The sequence below is a fragment of the Ornithorhynchus anatinus genome, chromosome 1 (genome assembly GCF_004115215.2).
Source record: "Ornithorhynchus anatinus isolate Pmale09 chromosome 1, mOrnAna1.pri.v4, whole genome shotgun sequence".
Lineage (NCBI taxonomy): Eukaryota > Metazoa > Chordata > Mammalia > Monotremata > Ornithorhynchidae > Ornithorhynchus > Ornithorhynchus anatinus.
In genome coordinates, this window is record NC_041728.1 from 6,531,309 (window position 1) to 6,558,262 (window position 26,954).

Sequence of the window (26,954 nt, forward strand, 5' to 3'; positions counted from 1 at the left end):
CGCCCTGGAGGGGGCGTGTCCCCAGCCAGCCCCGCCCCTCGCTCGGAGGGCCGTTGATCGGCCGTCGCCCCGGAGGGGGCGTGTCCCCAGCCAGCCCCGCCCCTCGCTCGGAAGGCCGTTCCGATTGGCCGCCGCCCCGGAGGGGGCGTGTCCCACCCAGCCCCGCCCCCCGCTCGGAGGGCCGTTGATTGGCCGTCGCCCCGGCGGGGGCGTGTCCCGCCCAGCCCCGCCCCCCGCTCGGAGGGCCGTTGATTGGCCGTCGCCCCGGCGGGGGCGTGTCCCGCCCAGCCCCGCCCCCCGCTCGGAGGGGCCGTTCCGATCGGCCGCCGTCCTGGCGGGGGCGGGGCCTCGGGAGGCCCCGCCCCTCCCCGCTCCTCTCCCGTCTCCGATTGGTCGGGGTCCGGGAGGGGGCGTGGTCGGGCCCCGCCCCCCGCCGCCCCCCGCCCTTCTTTATCCCGGGGAGCGGCGGGGAGGCGCCGCTCTGCGCCGGGCCGCAGCCTCCGCCCCGCCCGCTGCGCTCCTCGGCGCTCCTCCGCCCTCCTCCGCCATGCCGCCCTCGCTCCTGCCGGTCCTGGTCCTGGTCCTGGCCGCCCCCGCGGCCCCGAGCGCCAACGGCACAGGTAGGGCGGGGCGGAGGGGAGGCGGGAGGCGCGGCCGAAGATCCGGCCCGTCTGCAGCTCCGGGGGGCCGCTCCCTAAAAGAGAGGGGAATCGGTTGAAATAGCACACCCTCCTTAGCGCTCAGTACCGTGCTCGGCACGCCGGAAGCGCTCGGGAAGTGCGAGAGGAACCTGCCCTCGCCCGAGCGCTCGGTACGGTGCTCGCCACCCGGGGAGCGCTCAGTCAGTACAGTGACGTGTATCTGGAGCGTATCTCTCGTCCTATCGCCCTCTCCCTAGCGCTCAGTAAGGTGCTCGGCACCCGGGGAGCGCTCAGTCAGTACAATGACGTGTATCTGGAGCGTATCTCTCCTATCGCCCTCTCCCTAGCGCTCAGTAAGGTGCTCGGCACCCGGGGAGCGCTCAGTCAGTACAATGACGTGTATCTGGAGCGTATCTCTCCTATCGCCCTCTCCCTAGCGCTCAGTACGGTGCTTGGCACCCGGGGAGCGCTCAGTCAATACAATGACGTGTATCTGGAGCGTATCTCTCGTTCTATCGCCCTCTCCCTAGCGCTCAGTACGGTGCTCGGCACCCGGGGAGCGCTCAGTCAGTACAATGACCGTGTATCTGGAGCGTATCTCTCCTATCGCCCTCCCCCTAGCGCTCAGTACAGTGCTTGGCACCCGGGGAGCGCTCAGTCAATACAATGACGTGTATCTGGAGCGTATCTCTCCTATCGCCCTCTCCCTAGCGCTCAGTACGGTGCTCGGCACCCGGGGAGCGCTCAGTCAATACAATGACGTGTATCTGGAGCGTATCTTTTGTTCTGTCGCCCTCTCCCTAGCGCTCAGTACGGTGCTCGGCACCCGGGGAGCGCTCAGTCAGTACAATGACGTGTATCTGGAGCGTATCTCTCCTATCGCCCTCTCCCTAGCGCTCAGTACGGTGCTCGGCACCCGGGGAGCGCTCAGTCAGTACAATGACGTGTATCTGGAGCGTATCTTTTGTTCTGTCGCCCTCTCCCTAGCGCTCAGTACGGTGCTCGGCACCCGGGGAGCGCTCAGTCAATACAATGACGTGTATCTGGAGCGTATCTCTCCTATCGCCCTCTCCCTAGCGCTCAGTACGGTGCTCGGCACCCGGGGAGCGCTCAGTCAATACAATGACGTGTATCTGGAGCGTATCTCTCCTATCGCCCTCTCCCTAGCGCTCAGTACGGTGCTCGGCACCCGGGGAGCGCTCAGTCAATACAATGACGTGTATCTGGAGCGTATCTCTCCTATCGCCCTCTCCCTAGCGCTCAGTACGGTGCTCGGCACCCGGGGAGCGCTCAGTCAATACAATGACGTGTATCTGGAGCGTATCTCTCCTATCGCCCTCTCCCTAGCGCTCAGTACGGTGCTCGGCACCCGGGGAGCGCTCAGTCAGTACAATGACGTGTATCTGGAGCGTATCTCTCCTATCGCCCTCTCCCTAGCGCTCAGTACGGTGCTCGGCACCCGGGGAGCGCTCAGTCAATACAATGACGTGTATCTGGAGCGTATCTCTCGTTCTATCGCCCTCTCCCTAGCGCTCAGTACGGTGCTCGGCACCCGGGGAGCGCTCAGTCAGTACAATGACGTGTATCTGGAGCGTATCTCTCCTTTCGCCCTCTCCCTAGCGCTCGGTACGGTGCTCGGCACCCGGGGAGCGCTCAGTCAGTACAGTGACGTGTATCTGGAGCGTATCTCTCGTCCCGTCGCCCTCTCCCTAGCGCTCGGTACGGTGCTCGGCACCCGGGGAGCGCCCAGTGCATACGACATGTACCAGTTGTTCTGCTGCACTCTCCTCGGCGCTCAGAACGGCGCTCGGCACACGGGGAGCGCTCAGCAGATACGGTGCGTATCTGGAATGTACCTGTTCGTTGTCCCGTCGCGCTTTCCCCGGCGCTCGGTACGGTGCTCGGCGCACGGGGAGCGCTCAGTCAATACGACGTGTATCCGTTGTCGTGTCGAATCCTCCCTAGGGTTTAGCGCGGCGCTTGGCGCCCAGGAGACGCTCGGTAAATAGGATGTGGATCTGGAATGTATCCGCCTGTCGTCGCGTCGCTTGGCGCACGGGAATAACGATAGATGACAATGATGATGTCGGTATTCGGGAAGCACTTACTGTGTGCAGAGCACCGTTCTGAGCGCTGGGGTAGACCCGGGGGAATCGGGTCGTCCCACGTGGGGCTCGCGGTCTTAATCCCCATTTTACAGGTGAGGGAACTGAGGCCCGGAGAAGCGAAGTGACTCGCCCACGGGCGCCCGGCTGACGAGCGGCCGAGCCGGGAGTCGAACCCATGACCGCTGACTCCAAAGCCCGGGCTCTTTCCACCGAGCCACGCCGCTTAATGACTAGGGTGCGCCTATGGAGCGCATCTGTTGTCCTGTCGCAGTCTCCCTAACGCTCAGTACGGCGCCCGGCACCCGGGAAGCGCTCAACCGATACGGTCGATTGAACGGATAACAGCGATGGTATTTCTTAATTGCTTCCCGTGGGCTAAGCGCCGGGATAGTCGCGGGGTCATCGGGTTGGCCCTGGTGGGGCCCGCGGTCTTAAAGGACCGCCCCAGCGGTTAGCGCAGTGCTCGGCCCTTAGCGAGCGCTCAACGGATACCGTCGTCATCGTTCTTATCGTCGCTGTTATTGATCCCCATTTGACGGGGGAGGAAACGGGGGCCCGGAGGAGTGAAATGACTTCCGTGCGTTCGTTCGGTCGTCTCGAGCGCCCGCCGCGTGCGGGGCGCTGGGCTGAGCGCTTGGGAGGTACGCTTCGGCCGCAGACGGAGGCAATCCCTAACAGTGACGATAATGTTGATATCCGTTAAGCGCTTACCCCGTGCAGAGCACCGTTCCGAGCGCCGGGGGAGATACGGGGTCATCGGGTCGTCCCGCGTGAGGCTCGCGGTTTTAATCCCCATTTTACGGATGAGGGAACTGAGGCCCGGGGAAGCGAAGTGACTCGCCCACGGTCGCCCGGCTGACGAGCGGCCCGGCCGGGATTCGAACCCGTGATCTCTGACTCCCAAGCCCGGGCTCTTTCCGCGGAGCCCCGCGGTCTTCGCCTGGGAGCCCCACACGGCGCAGGGTCCGAGTCCAACTCCGTTTTCCCGTTTCGGCCCCCCCCCGGCGCTTAGTAGAGCGCCCGGCACGGAGTAAGTGCTTAACAGGTACCCTCGTTGTCGTTACCGTTATCGTTGGACTCTTATCCGGGAATTCCAGGATCGGTTTTGTCTTCCAGGAGAGCAGATCCTTCTCTAGCTCGGGAGCGTGGCCCGGTGACTCCCGCTGAACGGATGCAGAGTCTCCGCAGGGCCTCTCCTTGGAATTCCCCCCCGAGGAGCCGGAGCGGTTTGTTCCCTCTCTCGGCTGCCGAGCGTGTGAGGCCTAGGCCCCTTCTGCTCGGCCGGGCAGCGCGGCTCGGTGGAAGGAGCCCGGGCTTGGGAGTCAGAGGTCACGGGTGCGAATCCCGGCTCCGCCGCCTGTCAGCCGGGTGACGGTGGGCAAGTCGCTTCTTCTCTGGGCCTCAGTTTCCTCATCTGTAACGTTGGGACTGAGACTGTGATCCCCCAGGTGGGACGGGGACTGCGTCCAGCCTAATTTGCTTGTATCCACTCCAGCTCCTAGTAGTAATAATAACGATAATGATGACGACGGTATTTTTTTAAAAGCGCCTACGGTGTGCGAAGCACCGTTGCGAACGCTGGGGGGGATCGAAGGTCATCGAGTTGTCCCGCGTGGGGCTCACAGTCTTCGTCCCCGTTTTACAGTTGAGGGAACTGAGGCCCAGAGAAGCGAAGCGACCTGCCCGCAGTCACGCAGCTGACGAGTGGCAGAGCTGAGATTAGAACTCATGACCTCTGACTCCCAAGCCCGGGCTCTTTCCACCGAGCCGTGCCGCTTCTCCATAGTACAGTGCGGTGCACGCACGGTGCCTGGCACACAGTAGGCACTTAACCGATACCATCGTTATCACCGTTGCTAACTTCTCTGTGCCTCGGTTCCTTCTCTGTGAGCTCGATGTGGGCAGGGACTGTCTCTCTCTCTCTCTCTCTCTCTCTCTCACCGTATTGTACTTTTCCAAGTGCTTAGTACGGTGCCCTGCACGCAGTAAGTGCTCAGTAAGTACTTCTGTTAAATGAATCTTCACAATGGGAATTCAGTGCCTGTTTTCCCTCCTGTTTGGCCTGTGACCTCCCTGAGGGATCCGATTATCCTGTAACTACCCCAGTGTTTCGTACAGCGCTTGGCACAAGGTTAGCACTTTTTAATAAATACCATCATCGTCAAAGCGGCGTGGCTCAGTGGAAAGAGCTTGGGCTTCGGAGTCAGAGGCCGTGGGTTCGAATCCCCTTGCCAGCTGTGTGACTGTGGGCAAGTCACTTCACTTCTCTGCGCCTCACTGACCTCATCTGTCAAATGGGGATTGACCGGGAGCCTCACGTGGGACAACCCGACTGCCCCGTGTCTCCCCCAGCGCTTAGAACGGTGCTCTGCGCGTAGTAAGCGCTCGACGGAGAGAGACATCGTTATTATTATTATTGCTATTATTTTATCATCGCTATTCTTCCACTCCCTCCCTCCGTCGTACTTATCGAGCGCTCACTAGGCGCGGAGCACTGTATTGAGCGCTCGGAAGGCACGGTTCGGCAACAGAGAGCGACAATCCCTGCCCGCTGACGGGCTCACCGTCTAAACGGGGGAGGCAGAACCGGCAGAGCAGAACAGAAGGAGACATCGTCCGGATGGATAGAATCGTGGAGCTCTGCAGCTCGTGAACAAAATAAATAGGGTGATAAATAACATGTACCAGTACGCGCAGTAGCTGAGGGGAAGGGGGAAGAGCAGAGGGCCGGAGCCGGGGGGAAAAGGGGAGACTCCCACGCGGGTATTAAGACTATCTCCGTAGGCCGCGATGTTATCGTCGGTGGTTCGCGCGGGACTCCTGTCCCCTGAGGCTGAGGGAGTCCACCCCCTCCTGATCGATTAGCCTCTGAATCCTTCCCCAGCCCGCCCCCCCGGCCTTGATTCCCATTCCCCGTCTTCACCCGGCGCCGGAGATCCCGGAGAGAGATCGGATCCCGACGGGAGATGGCTCGGACGCCGACGGGCGGCTCTGGGCTCCGGCACCATCCCGTCCTCCTGGGTTCCGGGCCTCGGGCCTGCGGCTCGGCGGCGCCAGGTGTTCGGCGGGACCGGGCGGGTTTCGATTCTGCCTCCGGGCTTTTAGCCGGCGAAGGGGAGACCCGCCGTCGCCCGAGTCACTGTTGTTCTCTGAGGCGAAGGGCAGCGCCCTGCTCGCGCGTACACAGACGCGCCCGGATGAGTGCGGGTAAACGTGCACCCACCTCCGAGCCGGCTGTGGCGGTTCTCTGCGCCTCCTGTGCTCCGGGGATGTATCCGCCGACCCCGTCGCGTTGTATTTTCCCGGGTCCCTGGTACGGTGCTCGGCACGCAGGAGCTGCTCGGTAGATACCGCCCATGGATTGATGCGGCCCAGAGTCAGTTTCCTCTAGCCCTAATAATCATGATGACGATGATGTCGGTATCTGTCCAGCGCCCGCTATGTGCCGAGCACTGTTCTAAGCGCCGGGGTCGACACAGGGGAATCGGGTCGTCCCACGTGGGGCTCGCGGTCTTCATCCCCATTTGACAGATGAGGGAACTGAGGCCCAGAGAAGTGAAGCGACTCGCCCAGTGTCACACGGCCGACAAGTGGCCGAGCCGGGATTCGAACCCATGAACTCTGACTCCGGAGCCCGGGCTCTTTCCACCGAGCCACGCCGCTTCTGTCCTAGTAGCCCTAAGTCCTACTCGTTCTTTCTGCCAGCCTGGAGAAAACAGTGAAAGCACACAGAACACGTGGGCAGGAGAGCGTATTCGACGCCGCGCGAGATGTCCTCTGGGCATGTCTCGCGGGGGTAGTCTGATCCACCCGTGTCCGTCGTGACGTGATAAGATCCGGCTCCCTACCCGACTGAGGAAACTGAAACCATCAGGCGTGACCTCCCTAAAATCTCCCCTCCCTCCTGCCCCGCTTTAATTCTCCCCATCTTTCCCGGCAGTAGCTCCCGAGGAGATGGCGATGTCGGTGTTTGGTAAGCGCTCACTGTGTGCGGAGCACCGTTCTAAGCGCTGGGGGGAGATCTCCGGCCTCCCCTCGAAATCCGCCCCCTCCGCCCGCACGTCCCACCCCATCCCTCCACAGCTTATCAGGGCACTTGCTCCCTCCCTTCTTCCCTCCCTAAGCGCCGTCTGCAACCGTCTGCTCTCGGTGGCTTCTTTGCCCACTGCTTTCAAACACGTCCGTGTCTCCTCTCACCTGAGAAGACCCTCCCTTGACATCCTCGACTCCCTCCGTGTACCACCCGAGCTCCCTCCCACCGTTCTTCCCCGAACTCCTCGGGTGAGTTGCCTGGACCCGCCGTCTCAAGTTCCTCTCCTCCGATTCTCCCCTCGACCCCCTCCGATCTGGCTCCCGGCCCCGCCGTTCCTCAGAAACCGTCCTTTCAGAGGTGACACGGGGTCTCCTCCTTGCCACGTCCAACGGCCTCCACTCCGTCTCTGATCCTCCCCTCGGCTGCCTCCGACGCCGTCGGCCGCCCCCTTCCCCTGGAGACGTCATCCGGCCTCGGCTTCGCCGACTCTCTTCTCCCGGTTCTCCTCCTGTCCCTCCGGTTGCCCGTCCTCAGTCTCCTTCACGGGCTCCTCCCCTCCCTCCCGCCCCCTCGCTGTGGGAGTCCCTCAAGATTCAGTTCCGGGTCCCCTCCTCTGCTCCATCTACACCGACTCCGTTGGAGAACTCGTTCGCTCCCATGGCTTCAACTGCCGTCTCTCTGTGGACGATTCCCCGGTTTGCATCTCCAGCCCCGATCTCCCTCCCTCTCCCAAGTCTCCTATTTCCTCCTGCCTTCAAGGCGTCTCCGCTTGAATGTTTTCCCCGCCGCCTCAAGCTTAACGTGTCCAAGGCAGAACTCCACATCTTCCCATCCGAACCTTGTCCTCCACGTGACTTTCCCCTCACAGTAGACAGCGCTGCCGTCCTCCCCGTCTCACGAGCGTCACCCTCGACTCCTCTCTCTCGTTCAACCCGCGTATTCAATCTGCCGCCGTAGCCCGTCGGCCCCACCTTTACGACATCGGTAAAATCCACCCTTTCCTCACCATCCGAACCGCTAGCACTTTAATACAATCGCTTATCCTGTCCTGCCTGGATTATTGCCTCCTTACTGACCTCCCTGCCTCCTCTCTCCCCCCATTCCGGTCCGTACGTCGCTCTGCTGCCCGGATCATTTTTCTACAAAAAAGCATTCAGCCCATATTTCCCGACTCAAGAACCTCCAGTGGTTCGTTCGTTCAGTTGCATTTATCGAGCGCTTACCGTGTGCGGAGAGCACTGTACCGAGCGCTTGGGAGAGTACGGTATAAGAATAAACAGATGCCTTCCCTCCCCCCGGCGAGCTTAGAGAAGCAGCGTGGCTCGGTGGAAAGAGCCCGGGCTCGGGAGCCAGAGGGCATGGGTTCGAGTGCCGGCTCTGCCACTCGTCGGCTGTGTGGCCGTAGGCAAGTAGCTTCACTTCTCTGGGCCTAAGTTACCTCATCTGTAAAATGGCGATTAAAACTGTGAGCCCCACGGGGGACGCAACCCGATTTCCTCGTATCTCCTCCAGCGCTCAGGACGGTGCTCGGCACATAGTAAGCGCTTAACAGATGCCAACATCATTATTATTATTAGTTGGGGGAGACATTAATATAAATCAATTAAATGTAGGTACATAAGTGCTGTGGGGTTGGGAGGGAGGATGAATAAAAGGAGCGAGCCAGGCTGATGCAGAAGGGAGTGGGACAAGAGGAAAGGAGAGCTTAGTCAGGGGAGGCCTCTTGGAGGAGATCGTGCCTTTTGGTTTAATTATGTACAACAATAATTAAGAATAATCATGGTATTTATAAAGTGTTGAGGTGCCAAGCACTGAACTAAGCACTGGGGTTGGAGAAGGTAATCCTATTTGAGTGCTCACTCTCTGCATTGCAAAATCAGGTCGGATGTGGAGTGGGGCTCCTAGTCTCATGCCTGAGCGAGAACAGGCATTTAATCCCCATTTTACAGCTGAGGAAACTGAGGCACAGAGAAGTGAAGTGACTTCCCCAAGGCAGACAAGTGGCAGGGCCAGGATCAGAAGCTAGGTCCTCTGACTCCCGGGCCTGTGCTCTTTCCGGTGAGATCATGCTGTTTCTACACTAATAGGAAGCCCCTGGGCATTTAATAGATGATTGAATTGTAGAGTTAAAAGAAATGTTTAAAATCTCCCTTCTCCTCCTCGGCCCTTCTTACCGATAACAGAAGATATTTCTGTCAAAGGATGAAAAGGTTATTTTTGACCCATTGGTATGAATCGATGGGTGATATTCACCGCAAGAGGATAATAGTATCTGTGGAAATGAGATAGATCTTCTGCAGTCAAGGAGCTCTTTACCTTCTTTTCGACAGCAGGTTTTAAATGCCATCGCGACTCTACTCAGCAGAACTCATTGTGTGTTCACACGTGGTCTCAAATGATTATGGCTTAGTGGCTAGAGCGTGGGCCTGGGACTCAGAGGGTCATGGGCTCTAACCCAGTTTCCACCACGTCTGCCGGGTGACCTTGGGCGAATCACTTCACTTCTCTGGGCCTCAGTTCCCTCCCCTGGAAAATGGGGATTGAGACTGTGAGCCCCGTGTGGGACCGGGACTGTGTCCAACCCGATTTGCTTAAATCCACCCCAGCACTTAGTACAGAGTCTGGCACATAGTAAGCGCTTAACAAATGCCACAGTTATTATTATTAAGGGATTCCTCAAACATGTCCAACTGACTGACTTTAGACCTTTAAACAGAAGCAAAGCAAGCAAATCTCATGCGTACGTTCTATTGTTTTAATATTCTCTCTCCTATTTACACTGACAGCTCCTTATGGGACGGGAACCGTGTCTGCTAACGATCTCGCAATCGCTATTATTATTATCATGGTGCGGAGAAGCGGCGTGGCTCAGTGGAAAGAGCTTTGGGGTCAGGGGTCGTGAGTTCGAATCCCAGCTCTGCCACTTGTCGGCTGTGTGACTGTGGGCAAGTCACTTCACTTCTCTGGGCCTCAGTTCCCTCATCTGTAAAATGAAGCAGCGTGGCTCAGTGGAAAGAGCACGGGCTTTGGAGTCAGAGGTCGTGGGTTCGAATCCCGGCTCGGCCACTTGTCAGCTGTGTGACTTTGGGCGAGTCACTTAACTTCTCGGTGCCTCAGTTACCTCATCTGGAAAATGAGGATTAAGACTGTGAGCCCCACGTGGGACAACCTGATTCCCCTGTGTCTACCCCAGCGCTTAGAACGGTGCTCGGCACGTAGTAAGCGCCTAACATATACCAACATCATTATTATTATTATTATTATTAAAATGGGGATGAAGACTGTGAGCCCCACGTGGGACAACCTGATTCCCCTGTGTCTACCCCAGCGCTTAGAACGGTGCTCTGCACGTAGTAAGCGCTTAACAAATACCAACATTATCATTATTATTATTATTATTATTATTATTCTACCCAGGATTTAGTATAGGGTTTATTGGGGCTTTTTTGTGGTAGTTGGTAAGCGCCTACTGTGTGCCAGGCACTTTTCTAAGTGCTGGGGTAGATTCAAGGACATCAGGAGCGACACAGCCCATGTCCCACACGGGGCTCACAGTCTTAATCCCCACTTTACAGATCGTTGTAGGAAGGAAATGTGTCCGTTATATTGTCGTGTTGTACTCTCTCAAGCGCTCAGTTCAGGGCTCTGCATGCAAAGTGCTCAGTAAATATGATCGATTGATTTAAGGAGCCGAGGCGCAGAGATGTATAGTGACTTCCCCGAGGCCGCACAGCAGACAAGTGGCGGATCCGGGATTAGATCCCAGGACCTTCTGACTTCCGGACCCGTGCTCTATCCAATGAGCCACGCTGCTATAAGTTGTTAGCATATAGTATTCACTTAAGAGGTACCATTATTATAAGTATTATCGTTTCTATATCTGACTGATTGACAGACGATTGATTTGGGATTTTGGAGGCTGAGGTTGAAAACCTCTAGAAGAGTTTCGCATTCTGGGGTCTTCCTAGGAGTTAGTTTTACAGCAGAAATTCAAGTCATGTTTTCCATGACTTTGGACCTTGATATTTTTTTTTCCAGAGGAACAGACCTACGGAACTGTTTTCAGAAGTGTCAAAGCCTTCCAACCCCGAGATGATTCATCACCCTCTGAGTCACCCTCTGATTTTACCTAGTGTTTACTCGGCTGCCGGTGAGCCCAGTTGCAAAATCCCTGGCAAATGTGGCCAGCTGACCTTTTTATTGTTTTTGTTAAATGATCTTATAACATTCAGTTGAATTCTCTGGGGTATATATTGAGCCGTTCTTCCCCACTTTCAAAATCCTACCAAAAACGCCTCCTCCAGGCGGCAGCCTCTGATTGATCCCCTCACCCGTGATGAAATCATTCTGTTAACGACTCCGCACTTAAAATTATTCCTCTTTATTCATTCATTCGATCATATTTAGCGAGCGTTTACTGTGTGCCGGGCAGTGTACTAAGCGCTTGGAAAGTACAGTTCGGCAACAGATAGAGGGTCCCTGCCCAACAGTGGGCTCAAAATCTAGAAGGGGGGAGACGGACAACAAAACAAGTAGACAGGCATCAATAGCATCAATATAAATAAATGGAATTATAGATATATACGTGTCATTAATAAAATCAATAGAATAATAGGTACGTATATACACAAGTGCTGTGAGGCAGGGAGGGGAGCAGAGCAGAGGGAGGGAGCCCAGGCGTTGGGGAGGAGGAGCGGAGGAAAAGTTTCCTTTGCCCGGTAATTCCTTTATTAATTTTTGCTTTCTTTTGTGGGTACCAGTTGCATATTTATTTTCTCCTTTGCTCCCATTGTTTGAATACATCTTAATTGGGATTGCCCCCATTAGATGGTAAACTCCTCATGTCTTCTCTTCTTTAAACGCTGCTTGGCACATAGTAAGCGCTTAACAAATGCCATTGTTATTATTTACTATGTGCTCCCAAGTGCCTAGTAGTACAGTGAGCTGAACACGATAGGCACCCAATATGATGATGATGGTATTTGTTAAGCGCTGACTGTGTGCCAAGCACCCTTCCAGTATAGCACTCTGCAGACGGTAGGTGCCCACTTGAGAAGCGGCTTGGCGTAGTGAAAGGAGCACAGGCCTGGGATTCAGAAGGGCATGAGTTCTAATCCCGGCCCCACCCCTTATCCGCTGCGTTACCTTGGGCAAATCACTTCGCTTCTCTGGGCCTCCTCTGTAAAATGGGGATTGAGACTGTGAACGCCACATCGGACACGGACTGTGTCCAACCCCATTGGCTCGTATCCACCCTAGGGCTTAGTATGGTGCCTGGCACATGGCGCTAAACAAATAGTGTTACTATTATCATTACAAATATGTCATGAGAGAAGTAGATCAAACAGTGTGTTAACAAAATTGAGAGGAATTGCACGTAAAGGTTGTACGTTTAATATATCGGTGGCTCGATTTTCTCATCTGTAACATGGGAATGAAAATACCTATTCTCCCTCGGACTTAGACTGTGTCTGACCTGATTGATTTCTGTCTCTGCCAGTGCACTTTACAGTGCTTGACATGTAGTAAGAATTGAACAAATACCACTGTTATTATTAGAAGCTTATTTTGGGCAGGGAAAGTGACTCCCGACTCTGTCGTATTGTACTCTCCCAAGCGCTTTGTACAGTGCTTTGCACACAGTGAGTAGCACTGATGATCGCTCAGTTGCAGGTGCCAGAAAATGCTAATGTCTACTAACTCTACTGTACTCTCCCAAGCACCTAGCACAGTGCTCTGCACCCAGTAAGCAATTAATTAATGCCCATTGATTGAACTTGGGGTTTTTAAAAATACGAATTCACTTCCAGTAGTTCTTTAGACAGAGGTTCAAGGGCTAGACTGAAGTTGTGTGTTTTGCAGTATGGCATACTGATAATAATCGTGGGACTTGTTAAGTGCTTAGCCTGTTGGTATTTGTTAAGCGCTTACTATGTGCAGAGCACTGTTCTAAGCGCTGGGGTAGATACAGCCTCATCAGGTTGTCCCACGTGAGGCTCACAGTTAATCCCCATTTTACAGATGAGGTCACTGAGGCACAGAGAAGTGAAGTGACTTGCCCGCAGTCCCACAGCTGCCAAGTGGCCGAGCCGGGATTCGAACCCATGACCTCTGACTCCCAAGCCCTGGCTCTTTCCACTGAGCCACGCTGCTTCTCCGCATGTGCCAAGCACTCCTTTAAGCGCCGGGGTAGACACGAGTTAATCAGGTTGGACACAGTCCCTGGCGTACGTGGTGCTCGTGCTCATTTTACAGATGAGGTGACTGAGGCCCAGAGAAGTGAAGTAACTTGCCCGAGGTCACCCAGCAGACATGTGGCAACGCCAGAATTAGAACCCAGGTCCTTCTGACTCCCAGGCCTGCGCTCTATCCACTAAGCCGCGCTGCTTCTATAATTACTAGGGCTGACAGTAAAATGATGTTAATAAGGCACTAATTTCTAAGAAAGCCAAAATATTTAGGTCCAAAGGAGCCAGCACATACCACCAAAGGAATCCCCCGGATGCCACCATTGAACAAGGGAGAAAAACAACTGGGTCCACTGAGCTGAGGGATGCCATTGGCCAGAACGTTGTCCTCATAGCCCTGAGCCTCTGCACTCCTCTTCCAGTTCTGCCTGCTCCATGTGACCAATTCATCAACAGTATTTATTGAGTGTTTCTTGCGTGCCGAGCACTGTACCGAACGCTTGGGAGAGTACAAGCGGAAAGAGCCCGGGCTTGGGAGTCAGAGGTCATGGGTTCGAATCCCGGCTCGGCCCCTTGTCAGCTGTGTGACCTTGGGCAAGTCACTTCACTTCTCTGGGCCTCAGTTACCTCATCTGTAAAATGGGGATTAACTGTGAGCCTCGCGTGGGACAACCCGATTCCCCTGTGTCTACCCCAGCGCTTAGAACAGTGCTCTGCACAGACTAAGCGCTTAAGAAATACCAACATTATTACAACGGAATTAGAGTTCCCTGTCCATAATGAGCTAACAATCTAGAGCAGAAGTCAGATATTAATATGAATAAGTAAGTGATGTGAAATATATGCCTTGACTTGGTCCCTCACTCAGTCCTTTTCTTTCCCAGAGCAGAGGGGGCTGGTTTCTAGACTGTAAACCCGGTGTGAGTGGGGATGGTCTCTCTTTATTGCTGAATTGTACATTCCCAGTGCTTAGTGCAGTGCTCTGCACATAGTAAGTGCTCAATAATTACGAATGAATGAATGAATGAATGAATAATAGATATTTTACCCCTGTTTTTTACTGATGAGGAAACTCGGGCATAGAGATGTTAAGTAATTCGCTCAAAGTCACACAGAAGGCAAGTGGTCAAGAGGGAGGAGATAAATGTCGGTGCCACTAGGACAGAGAAGTGATGTAACTTGCCCAAGATGTTTCCAGTAGGCCGTGTGGCTTCTCACGTTCTGTATTTCCCTTTCTCAGTTTCGGGGGAAACCGAGGAAACCGCTGCAAAGAAAAGTGACTTTCCCAAGGTCACAGGGCAGGCCACCGGTGGAGTGGAGTGAGGCCCGAGAGTGAGCCCGGAAACGAGAGCCGCCTTGGTCACCCACCCGTCAAGCCTGACCCTACTCGGGCTGAAAAAGGGAGGGTTAAAACCTGAGCACAGAGATGGTTTACGGTGAAAATGCAAGCCAAACCCTCAAGCAGTTTGAATATCCTGCACAGGGAAAGAAGGCTTCCTTTCAGTGTCACGGCGCCATAGAACCTCTGAGCCCTTTTATCTACAAGAACAAGTTTTACTGTGTAGAGATCATTTCAGCAGTGGAACGGAATCTTTTCTATTTAAAAAGAGGTAGCCAATATGAAGATTGTGGGTGCCATTCGCGTTTGATATATACAAACCTGGCTCCGATTTGTAAATATGAATTTCTGGGGCTCTTCGACCCTAGCCCCTCCGTTCGACCATTAGAAGATGGTTATCTTCTACTCTGCAGAGATGCAAGTGTTTTCTTATGCCGTCAGCCTTTCCCTTGACTTAGGAGCACTCTTTTATTTGGGACTCTGTAGACCCATTCAAAGGAGACCGGCTATTAAGGTTAGAGACTGGAGCTAGGATGAGGTATTAGTGCTAATCGTGTCAACCACTGAATTGTATATCCCAATTTTCTGCTTCACTTTCTTCATTTTAAATGAGGCGATGGTGTGGAGCAGATTAAAGCTCCACCTTCGGCTAATTAGTAGAAGTTTTGTATCATATCGTAGCCTGCCTCCGATACTGCACTACTGCACCCGCCTCCTTACCGCCGTGCTTTTCGGCGTCTTCCTCGCTCTCTTCTGTACTTCACTCCGCCTCTTGGATCATTCTTCTGAAAAGTCGTTTCGCTCCTGTCTCCTCACTCAGAAACCTCCAATACTTTCCCCTTCAGCTCCTCATTAAACAGAAACCCTTGATGGTTGCCTTTAAAGCACTCAATCCTCTCTCCCCATCCTCCCTAACCTTGTTTATAATAATAATGATAATAATGTTGGTAGTTAAGTGCTTACTATGTGCAGAGCGCTGTTCTAAGCGCTGGGGGGTAGATACAGGGTAATCAGGTTGTCCCTCGTGAGGCTCACAGTCTTCATCTCCATTTGACAGATGAGGTAACTGAGGCACCGTCACCCAGCTGACAAGTGGCGGAGCCGGGATTCGAAACCATGACCTCTGACCCAAGCCCGTGCTCTTTCTACTGAGCCACGCTGCTCCATTTCCCAGGCCAGCCCAGCTCGCACATTAAATTCATTGATTCATTCCATCGTAATTATTAAGCGCTTACTCCGTACAGAGCACTGTACTAAGTGCTTGGGAAATTCACTCCTCTACACCAGTCCAATCAATCAGTCCATCAGTGGCATTTATTGAATGTTTACTGTGTGCAGGGCAATCTCCTAAGCATTTGGGAGAATTGGTCGACATGATCCTTGTGCAGAAGGAGTTTATTGTTGTCTAACGTTCAAATAAATGACACATGGGGCAATAGGGAATATGGAAACGTTAGTGCTGTGGGACAGGTGGAGGGGTGAGTACAAGTTCATTCATTCAGTCTTATTTATTGGGCGCTTCCTGTGTGCAGATCACTGTACTAAGCGCATGGGAAAGTACAACACAACAAGAAACAGTGACGTTCCCTCCCCATAACGAGCTTGCGGAAGTGCCCGGGTGATGCGGAAGGGAGGAAGAGAAAGAAGCAGCACACGGTGCAGCAGATAGAGCACGGGCTTGGGAGTCAGGAGGTCATGGGTTCTAATTCCGGCCTGGCCACTTGTCTGCTGTGTAATCTTGGGCAAGTCACATCACTTCTCCTCAGGTACCTCATCTGTAAAATGGGGATTGAGTCTGTGAGCCCTGCGTGGGACAGGGAACGGTCCAACCCGATTTGATCGTACTCTCCCCAGGGTTTAGTAGAGTGCCTGGCACATAGTAAGCACTTAACATATAATTATTATTATTATCAGTATTAATAATAAGAGTAGGGGAGATGAGAGCTTAGTCAGGGAAGGCCTCTTGGAGAAGATGGGGAGGGAGTTCCAGACCAGAGGAGGATATGGGCAAGAGGTCAGCAGCGAGATAGACCTGATCGAGGGACAGTGAGTAGGTTGGTGTTAGAGTGATATGTGCAGACTGGGTTGTAGCAGGAAATCAGCAGGATTAGGTAGGATGGGGAGAACTGATGGAGCACCTTAAAGCCAATGATGAGGAGTTTTGGTGTGATGTGCGGTGGATGGGGTGCGGGGAGATTTGGACTGAAAATGGCCCGGGCAAAGTGGAGCGAAGTTTGGACTAGAGTGGTGAGAAACGGGAGGAAGCGCAAGTCAGCCGGGAGGCTGATGAAGTAGCCAAGGGGGGATACGATAAGTGCTCGGGTCATCGCGGCAGCAGTTTGGATGGAGAGGAAACGTCGATTTTTAGCAGCCTCGTGAAGGTTGAAGCGGCAGGATTTAGTGACGGACCGAATCTGTGGGCCGAATGAGAAAGATGAGTTGAGGAGGATACCAAGGTTACGAGTTTGTGAGACAGGGAGCATGGTGGCGTTGTCTGTCATGATGGGAAAATCAAGGGGAGGTCGGGGTTCGAGTGGGAAGGTGAGGAATTCTGTTTTGGACATGGAGAGTTTGAGGGGTGGGCGGGACATCCATTTAGAGACTTCTGGAAGACAGGAGACAGTGGGAGACTGCAGAGAAGGAGAGAGATTAGGACGGGAGTTGTAGATTTGGGAAATATCGGCATAGAGCTGGTAGTTGAAGCCGAGGAGAGTGAGTGTAGATGGAGAATGAAGAGGGACACAGAATTTCTCCTCAGGGATGCCTGTTATCGGGGGCAGGAGCCTATGAAAGAGACTGAAAATGAGGGACCAGAGAGATAAGAGAGGAATCAGGAGAGGATAGTGTGACTGAAGCCAAGGTTAGATAATGTTTCAAGGAGAAGGAGGTGGTCCACAGTGTTGCGGGCAGCTGAGAGGCCAAGGAGAATTAGAATGGAGTAGAGTTTGTTGGAATTGGCAAAAAGGAGAGCACTGGGCTTTGAGAGGGCCATTTCCACTCCCCTCTACACCTTCAAATCCCTACTGAAGACTGTAAACCTGTTGTGGTCAGGGAATATGTCTGTTTACTGTCAGACTGTACTCTCGCAAGCACTTAGTACAGTGCTGTGCACACAGTAGGGGCTCAATAAATATGACTGAATGAATGAAATCCTATCTCTTCCAAGAAGCCTTCCCCGAATAATCTCTCATTTTCCCACCCTATTCACCCTCCCTTCTTCAGTGACCTCGCACTTTGTTTTGTAATCATTATAGTAGTAATTATGGTATTTGTTAAGCACTTACTGTGTGCCAGGCACATAACCACAAGCTTGTAACCCCAAGCATTTCGATACTCACCCCACCCCAGTTCCACAGGAATTATATCCATTATCCTTACATTCTGCTGCTTTCCCTCTGTCATTTTAAAATTCCTGTTTGCCCTACTAGTTTGTAAGCTCCTTGAAGGCAAGGATCATATCAGCCAAATCTATCATATACTTTCCCAAATGCCTAGTTCAGTGCTCTTTTTAAGGTATTTAAGTGCTCAATAAATACCATTGGTTGATAGATTCCAAAAGAAGGGATAGGTAAAGGAGAAGACTATGTCTTGCTTGCTGGATCTGATACACACTGCTAATGTTGCTATTGTTTATCGTTGCAATTGTTTATTGCTATTATTCTTGTCTGTCCGTCTCCCCCGATTAGACCGTAAGCCCATCAGAGGGCAGGGACCGTCTCTATCTGTTACCGATTTGTACATTGCAAGCGCTTAGTACAGTGCTCTGCACATAGTAAGCACTCAATAAATACTATTGAATGAATGAATAAATGAAATCCACACGCATATTCTCTCTCCCTCCCTCTCTCTCTCTCTCTCTATTTTATTCCTTCTGGTATGTTCTCCCTTTTCCACTCTTTTCCCCTTTCAAATTCCTCCTCCTCTTCAAGTTCCTTTTTCTGCTTTCTCCACTTTTCTTTTTCTCTGATCCTCTCTCTTTTACTCTGAGGAGGTGCATCCATTTCTCTCTCTTGCCTCTGTTTTTTTTTCTTAATTTGTGCTTCATAAAAAGATGCTTAATTTAGCCTAAGAGTTCGAATGAAGGCAGGGATGAGAAACTGCTTGAAGTCAGAAAGCAAGTACAGTTAAGAACATTTTGGTCTAAATCAGTCAGCGGTGTTTACTGAGCATTTTGTGCAGAGCAACTTACTGAATGCTTGGGAGAGTTCACTGCAGTTCATTCAATTCAATCGTATTTATTGAGCGCTTACTATGTGCAGAGCACTGTACTAAGCACTTAGTTGGTAGACATGATCCCTACCCTCAGGGACCCTCATGCCAAGACTAATGGCATGATAATTGTGATATTTGTTAGGTGCTTGCTGTGTGCCAAGCATGGGTGAAGATATAAGATAAATAATGGGACACAGTCCGTATCCTACCCAGGGGCTCAGCATCTAAAGGAGTAAAATCGTTTCTCCCGAAAGGAGATGCGGAATACATTTGAGGGAAGTGATTTTCTATTAAAACATTAACTACATTATCGTCCCCACTCTTGAGTTTTAATTGCCTGGAAAAAAAAAATGTTTGCCCCATCTCTCTCTGTCTAGGTCCAATAAGTGAACTGATTCAAATGAACCAGTTTATAAGCTCATGTCTAGTTAGCCATATCACTTGCTAAAATGCTAATCTATTGTTGTGTTTTCTTTTTCTAATAGATGCAGACTTGAGGACTCAAATACCCAGTGAAGAAGCAGAGGAGACCCACTCTAACCTTACGTTCGTGAAGCAAAGCATATCTCTAATTGGTATTTATTTTGTTTTATTCGTTTTATTCTGACACGGGTTACGCATTTTCTTTGGGGGGAGAGTGCCCTGCTCTGCTGGGGTTAGGGGGAGAACCATGGAAGGATCCACAGGGGTCTCTCGTAGATTGTTAATTCTTTTGTACTCTCCCAAATGCCTAGTACACAGTGTACTGCATACAGTACAGTGGAAGCTACTTAAGGACAGGGATCATGTGAGCCCATTATTGGGCAGGGATTGTCTCTATCTGTGGCTGAGTTGTCCATTCCAAACGCTTAGTACAGTGCTCTGCCCATAGTAAGCACTCAGTAAATACTATTGAATGAATGAACTACTAGTGTACTATCTCGATCGCTTGGTATAGTGCTGCAAACAGTAAGCTCTCAATAAATACCACTGATTGGCTGATTGACCTTGGACAAGTCACTGAAATTCTCTTCACCTGTTTCCTCCTCTGTAAAATGGGGATTCAATACCTACTGTCCCTCTTAATAATAAATAAATAATAATTTACTTAGGCTAGGAGCCTCATGCGGGACAGGGATTATGTCTATTCTGATTATGGTGTATCTACTCAGTGCTTGACACCTCGTAAGTAGTTAACAAATGCCATTATTATTATTATGATCATTACCTGGAGCTGAGTGAGAAAACAATATTAGAATTAGACAATTTGTCACTTCAAAATAATTTCTTTCACCAACCTTAAATGTGTTTAAATCTTTGATGTATTCAACTGGTTAGTTGCATTTCCTGTTTTAACCGACTTGCTATTTTTCAGTTTGCCCCCAAGTTGGTTTTGAGTTGAGAGAGAGAATTAGAATCACAAAGTTATATACATAATATCATTTTTCTAAACATTCGGAGATGGCTTCAAATGTCTGATACTCTTGGGACCTGGAGCTTTTTGGGGGTTGTTTTTCTCTAGGAAGGATATTGGTATTAATTAAAAAAGGGTGGTATTTTGAGAAGCAGTTTACTTGCGCCTAGCTCTCTGCTGAGTGCTGGGATAGAAGGAATCCAGTCAGACACAGTTCCTGTGGTAGTGTGAGTATTTTATCCCCATTTTACAGGCGAGGAGGCTGAGGCTGCAGAGAGGTTTTAAGTGAGTTGCCCAAGGTTATCCAGCAGATAAATCTGAAGAGGGAGTGAGTTCCAGGCAGGAGGGAGGACTTGAGCAAGGACATTAGAACCCGGGATTCCTGACCCCTGGACCTGTGCTCTTTCCACTAGGTCACACTGCTTCACGATCTTCAACTTCCTGCTATCTGAGGAGCATCAAGGGTACATCTGCCTGGGGGGTTTTTGGTTAGGTTTTTTTTTTTTCTCCCCTTAGATGCTTCTCAAGGTTGAGGGAGACACAGCAAATGATAATAATTGGGCATTTTGTTAAGTGCTTTCTCAGGGCCCAACACTGTACTAAACGCTGGGGTAAATTCAGGATAATCAGATCGGTCACAGTCCCCGTCGACACAGGGCTCAAGAAGTAAGTGAGTTAAGTAAGTTTCTGCCCAAGCAGAGCCTATGAGGGGAGATTTGTGGAGATTTCAATCGATCGATTATTGGTGTTTACGGAGCGTCAACTCTTGAGTAGATTCTGTCAATCCTTAATAAATGCCTTAATACCAAATAAAAAAGGTAGGCAATCCATCAGGCACAATACCTGGACATTTATAGCTGGTGACATCAATGAGGAAGGGAGCTCTTCACCTGTGTTACTCACCAGACATTTGTGTCTTCTGGAAGAGGTGGCACGGCCAAGTGGGAATAGCACTGGAATGTGGGCTGCGAGACCTGGGTTCTAATCCCAGCTCCACCACTTGCCTGCTCTTTGACCTTGGAAGAGTCACTTAACCTCTCTCTGTGCCCCTACTTCCTATCTGTAAAATGGGGCCGAGATACCTATTCTACCTCCTGTTCGACTGTGAGCCTCTTGTGGGACAGGGACTGTGTTGTGTCGTGTTATCTTGTATCTGCCCCGGTGCTTGGCACACGGTCGGTGCTGTCTGGGAGTCAGAAAGTCATGGGTTCTAATTCTGGCTCTTCCACTTGTCTGCTGTGTGACCTTGGGCAAGTCACTTCACTTCTCAGTTTCCTCAACTGCAAAATGATGGGGATTGAGACTGCGAGCCCCACCTGGGACAGGCACCGTGTCCAGCACGATTTGCTTTTATCCACCCCGGTGCTTAGTGCATTGCCTGGCCCATATTAAGTGCTTGACAGATGCCGCAATTATTATTATTATCATTGAATTCACCTCACCCCATCCTTCTAAGTCTTTTCTTTCAAAAAAATGTTCTAATTCATGGAAAAAATGCAAAGCTTCAGGAGCAAAATTCAATCCCTTGTCTTGCTGTTTCATTTCCTCATCTGCAGCTGTAGAAGGCCTGGAAGTGTTAGGAATGGATGGATATGGAGAAGATAAGAACAATGTCAGCTACTCCTTTGACCTTCTGAGGGCAGCCCTGCAGTGTTGGAAAGACGCACTGGAAGCTTTTTGGTGGGTGGAGGAACAGAGGGAGAGTGTTACAGCAGATTGGAGATAGAATTTCCAGAGTCAGCCCAGGAAAACAAGGCTGAATGGAATAAACACACAACCTATTCCCTGTATCTAATAAGTCACGAGGCACAGTATTATTAGCATCATTATATAGAAGGCGGTGCTCTTTGTTTCTGTTGAATAAGGTGACTTTTTAGAGGAGGACATTGAAAAGCAGCAGCTTGGAGAATGAGAAAGGTGATGAAAGTTTAGGAGAAACAGTTTTGTGAGAAAAACTGAAGGGATAGCTCCCTTTAGGCTGTAAGCTTGTTTTGGGCAGGGAATGTGTCTACCAACTGTTACACTGTACTCTCCCAAGCGCCTAGTACAGTGCTCTCCAGGCAGTAAGTGCTCAGTAAATACGATTGATTGATAGTTAACTCGGAGAAAGAACAGATGGTAATAAAGCAAGACTTCACATCGAAACAAAGCTTTTCTCACACAGAGGGTGGCAACCAGCTGGTCTGTAGCTACTCTCCCCTAAGGAAGATGTTTTTATATTTTGTTTTCATTTAGAATCGTAAATGTGAGACAGGTGCAGGGACCACAGGAATATTTTATTGAAAATTTCATTCCAAACTCTCAGAATTTTGTAACATAACAATATAAAGGTGTCAGCACAAATACATAAAATGACTAATTTATGCTCTCTCTCCACTTTTAGTCCGGGCTCCTATATCTAGTCTTTCCTGACCTCATCTTCTCTAGCCTGTTTTCCTGGGGCTTAACTCATTAAAACTCTACCTGTCTTCCAGGTAGCAGAGCAGAAAAACATTGCCTTTCAAAGTCCTTCCTATTTGAATCAAACCATAGCCTTTCTTGGTTTTCACTGAGGCCCTTTCCCCTTCTCTCTGGTTCTATTAACCTGCTGCCCAATGGGTCTGCTTGGAATCTATATTCTGGGGACTCCAGGAAATCTTGATAAAAGTAGCGTCTTCTAGAGAAACACATGCTTTTTAATCTAAGTTGTCATGGCCTATGCGGGCATCTCATCACCTAAATCCAAGTCAGAAGGTCATGGGTTCTCATTCTCATTTCGCCACTTGTCTGCCGTTTGGCCTTGGACAAGCCCTTTCACTTTTCTAGGCCTTGGTTATCTGGAAAAATGGCGATGAAGGTTGAACCCTGTGCTCGATAGGAACCGCGTCCAACCCGATTTGCTTGTATCCACCCCAGCGCTTAGTGTAGTGCCTGGCACGTAGTGAGCACCTAAAAAAAATACCATAATTATTATCATTATTCTAACTGGTATAAAACTTTCGACTTGTCCCAAACCCTTCTCAGGGTTTAGAACTCCCAGTTCGGCCTCTTGCTTGCTGTGTGACTTTGGACAAGTCACAATTTCTCTAGGCCTCAGTTTCCTCATCTTTAGAATGGGGGTTCAATACCTGTTCTCCCTCCCATTTAGACTGTGAGTTCCAGGTGGGACAGGGTCTCCGACCGACCTGATTATCTTCTGTCTACTCTAGTGTTTTGTTACATCGTTTGACACTGAGCAACCACTTAATAAATACCAATGTTATTATTAGCATCTTTAGTTAATTAATGATTCCATTAACTGGGGCTCCAAGTCACTCTGAACTATATCCCTAGGGAAATCTGCTTTCCCACATTCATAGTTTCATCACAAATTCCCTTTGGGGTTGGACATTTTGGGCTTCATCTTTCTTTGCCTAAAGCTATTTTGAAGGGAAAGAGTTGATTTGGGCTTTTCTGAGTTATACAAGTAAGATTCAGGGGATCTGCCAACTTCAATTAGCTGTTCTTACTGTTCTCAAATTTGCACCTGATTACTTCTTAAGACAGGCAAACTCACTTTTAAAGTTTGAAACCCAATTAAAAGAGTGATGAAGTCATGAAATTTTGAATATTCTGTTTTTCCCTATTTAGACACAATTTCCCAAGCCCCGAGTAAATCTGTGAATTGGTCGAAAATACACTTCCATTTGGGAGAAGACATCACCGTGGATTACATCAAGATTTTTAAAAGAAAATAAGGAATGCTAAACATTCAGGATGCTTTAAGAATTCTGTTTAAAACGTAAAAGCTTCGGAAGTTAAGATTCTCTTTGGAAGGAAGAGATAATAATTATTCTCTTATAATTATTAGTTGACCGGTTGGACATAGTCCGATTTGTACAGAATAAGTGGAGTGTGTCCATCGGTGGTATTTATTGAGCGTTTGCTGTGTGTGGATGACTGTAATAAGCATTTAGGAGGGTATACAATAGAGAAGGATGGTCCCTACCCTCAAAGAGTTTACAATCTAGGGTTGAGCGATGCGCCTCAAAAATTATGTTTGTGGATATGTCAGCGTGGCCTAGTGGAAAGAACACGGGCCTGGCAGTCAGAGGACCTGGGTTCTAGTCTCGGCTCTTCCAATTGCTTGCCGTGTGACCTTAGGAAGATGGCTTAACATCTCTGTGCCTCGGCTTCCTCAACTGAAAAAGGGGATTCGGTACCCGTTCTCTCTCCTACTTAAACAGTGAGCCCCATATGGGAAAGGGACTGATTAACTTCTATCTTCCCCAGCAATTAGAACGGTGCTTGACGCATAGTAGGTGCTTAGCAAATACATAATAATAATGATATTTTCACTGAATTCTCTAAGTATTATTTGCTTTGCTTATTTTGAATAATACTATGAATAGAGTATTGTGGAAGAAAAAGATCATACTGGTATGCGCAGAGCACAATACTAACTAATGGAGGAAAAATACACAGATGAAAATTAGACATGGTCCCTGGATTAATCCATTAATCCATTAATTAATCCATAATCCATTAATCCATTAATGGTATTTATTGAACACTTAATAGGTGTGGAGCACTGAACTAAGTTTTGGAAGATTCGATCCAACTGAGACGGTAGATATGTTCCCTGGCTTCCGGAAGCTTACAAAGGCTTACAGTCAAGAATAAGGGAGGGAAGAAGCAATGGACATTACATACATATGAGACGATGAAATAATAAAAACACAAAAACGGCCTAAAAGATAAAGGGCAGCGATTTATATACAAGGAACAGTAAATTATGGCGAGAGGAGCAGCATTTTGAGCTCTCACCACTTAGTCTACCCAACAGATGCACAGATTGGCCTAGTGGAAAGAGTATAGGCCTGGGAGTCGGAGGACCCGGGTTCTAATCCCAGCACTGCCACTTGTCTGCTGTGTGACCTTGGACAAGTCACTCAATCAATCCGTTGTATTGAGGGCTTAGTATGTGCAGAACACTGTACTAACTGCTTGGGAGAGCACAGTATAACAGAATTAGCAGACACATTCCCTGCCCACAGTGAGCTCACAGTGACTTAACTTCTTTGTACCTCAGTTACCAAATCTGTAAAATGGGGATTAAGATTGTGAGCCTTCTATGGGACAGAGACTTCATCCAACCTGATTATCCTGTATCTACCTCAGTACTTAGTACAGTGCTTGGCTCATAGTAAGCGCTAAACAAATACCATCGTCATCATTATCATTATTATAAGGGCTTAACGAATACCCGTTATTGAGTAGGGAATGTCTCTATTTGTTGCCAAATTGTACTCTCCAAGCGCTTAATGCAGTGCTCTGCACACAGTAAGCGTTCAGTAAATACGATTGAATGAATGAAATACCATTTTTTAAAAAGCAAGCATAAAGGATTGTTGAATTAGGCTTTGCATTTACTCATTTGATTTAAAAAAAAAAAGTGTTTTTTCCGGTGTTAGAGTTTGTGCGAGGTCTACAAATATGCTTTGCCGTAGGCAACACTCTGGAACCTAGTGTGTGTTTCCTCCTAAGTTTGGAACTAGAACACCGGTCAGTTGCGAAGGTTGAGAGGTTACATTCTTATTTTCAGCTCAAATTCAATTACTATTCTGTTTTTCAAACAGGGACTCCGAGTGCCTCAGTGGAAAGAAATACGATACTCCACAGCCCTTCTCACGTAGAACTCACCTGTAACTTTTCTGGGGATATAAATTCAGTAAGAGTAATCTGGAAGAAGGAAGGCGAACAAATCAACAGTAGCCACATCTTCATAAATCAAACAGGAAATGTCCTATATACTCAGTACACGTAAGTTGGCCGACATTTAACTTTTACTGCAACAATCAGAAACTGGATGAATTTTCATTATTATTCTACTGAACAGGGTGTACAGTTAAAAAAAAAAAAACTTGAGCGGGCTTCCTTATTTGAATATTTCCTAGGTTTTATTTTGATCTCCCCGCTGTTAATTTCAGGGGGATATCTCTGCCCTCGATCCATTCCAGTGAGTAGGTAGAATCACCGTGAGACCGCTACAGACATTAACAATTCATTTTTCTAGGTTACAAATCTTAAATAGCACCCAGCTGGGAAGTTATGCGTGCGTTTTCGAAGATGCAGTGGAACGGCGAGGGAGAGGCGTGTTCAACTTCAAAGGTCAGTCGTGGTGATTTAGAGCCTTCTTTCTCGGTTTCCTTTTCCTGTATAATAGACATTTGGAGTCCCAGGCGGTGTGATTAAACTGAGGGTAAAAATAGGTCATTCTACTTGACGTACGCGGCGTGGCTCAGTGGAAAAGAGCACGGGCTTGGGACTCAGAGGACGTGGGTTCTAATCCCTGCTCCGCCCTTTGTCTGCTGTGTGACTTTGGGCAAGCCACTTCACTTCTCTGTGCCTCAGTTACTTCAGCTGTAAAACGGGGACTAAACTGTGAGCCTCACATGGGACAACTTGATTACCTTGTATCTACCCCGGTGCTTAGCACAGTGCTCGGGACATAGTAAGTGCTTAACAAATACCATAATTGTAATTTGTGGCTCAGTGGAAAGAGCACAGGCTTGGGGGTCAGAGGTCATGGGTTCGAATCCCTGGTCTGTCACTTGTCAGCTGTGTGACTGTGGGCAAGTCACTTCACTTCTCTGTGCCTCAGTTCCCGCATCTGTCAAATGGGGATGAAGACTGTGAGCCTCACGAGGGACAACCTGATTACCCTGTATCTCCCCCAGTGCTTAGAACAGTGCTCTGCAAATAGTAAGCACTTAACAAATACCAACATTATTATTATTATTAATTATTACTATCACCCCTTACATGCATGCTGGGAGTGTCTGTTTCTTTTCTCCTGCTGGGGTTCTGAGTGGTTTCTAGCTCCCTTACCTTTCTCCCTCCCTCTGTCTCCTTCTCCTTTTCTGTATTCCTCTTTCTTTTTTTTTTATGGTATCTGTTCAGCGTTTACTATGTGCCAGGCCCACAGGAGGTTTGCGGTCTTAGCTACCTCAACTGTAAAATGGGAATTGAGGCACAGAGAAGTTAACTGACTCGCCAAGGTCACCCAGCAGACTAAGTAG

General features: G+C 49.9%; 1 protein-coding gene across 2 annotated transcripts in view; it reads left to right on the forward strand.

The window, feature by feature from the left end:
• The first annotated feature begins 515 nt into the window (after positions 1-515).
• Positions 516-26,954, forward strand: part of EMB (embigin) — a 45,389-nt gene continuing 18,950 nt past the window's right edge. The window contains exons 1-4 of one of the 2 annotated variants that reach the window (XM_007669140.3): positions 516-620; positions 19,007-19,096; positions 25,512-25,695; positions 25,949-26,043. In XM_007669140.3, the coding sequence (XP_007667330.2) occupies positions 548-620; positions 19,007-19,096; positions 25,512-25,695; positions 25,949-26,043 (442 nt within the window). In that variant the 5' untranslated portion in view covers positions 516-547. Of the gene's footprint in view, positions 621-10,859; positions 10,933-19,006; positions 19,097-25,511; positions 25,696-25,948; positions 26,044-26,954 lie in introns of those variants that run through there. The other variant, XM_029066049.1, reaches the window with a different exon arrangement.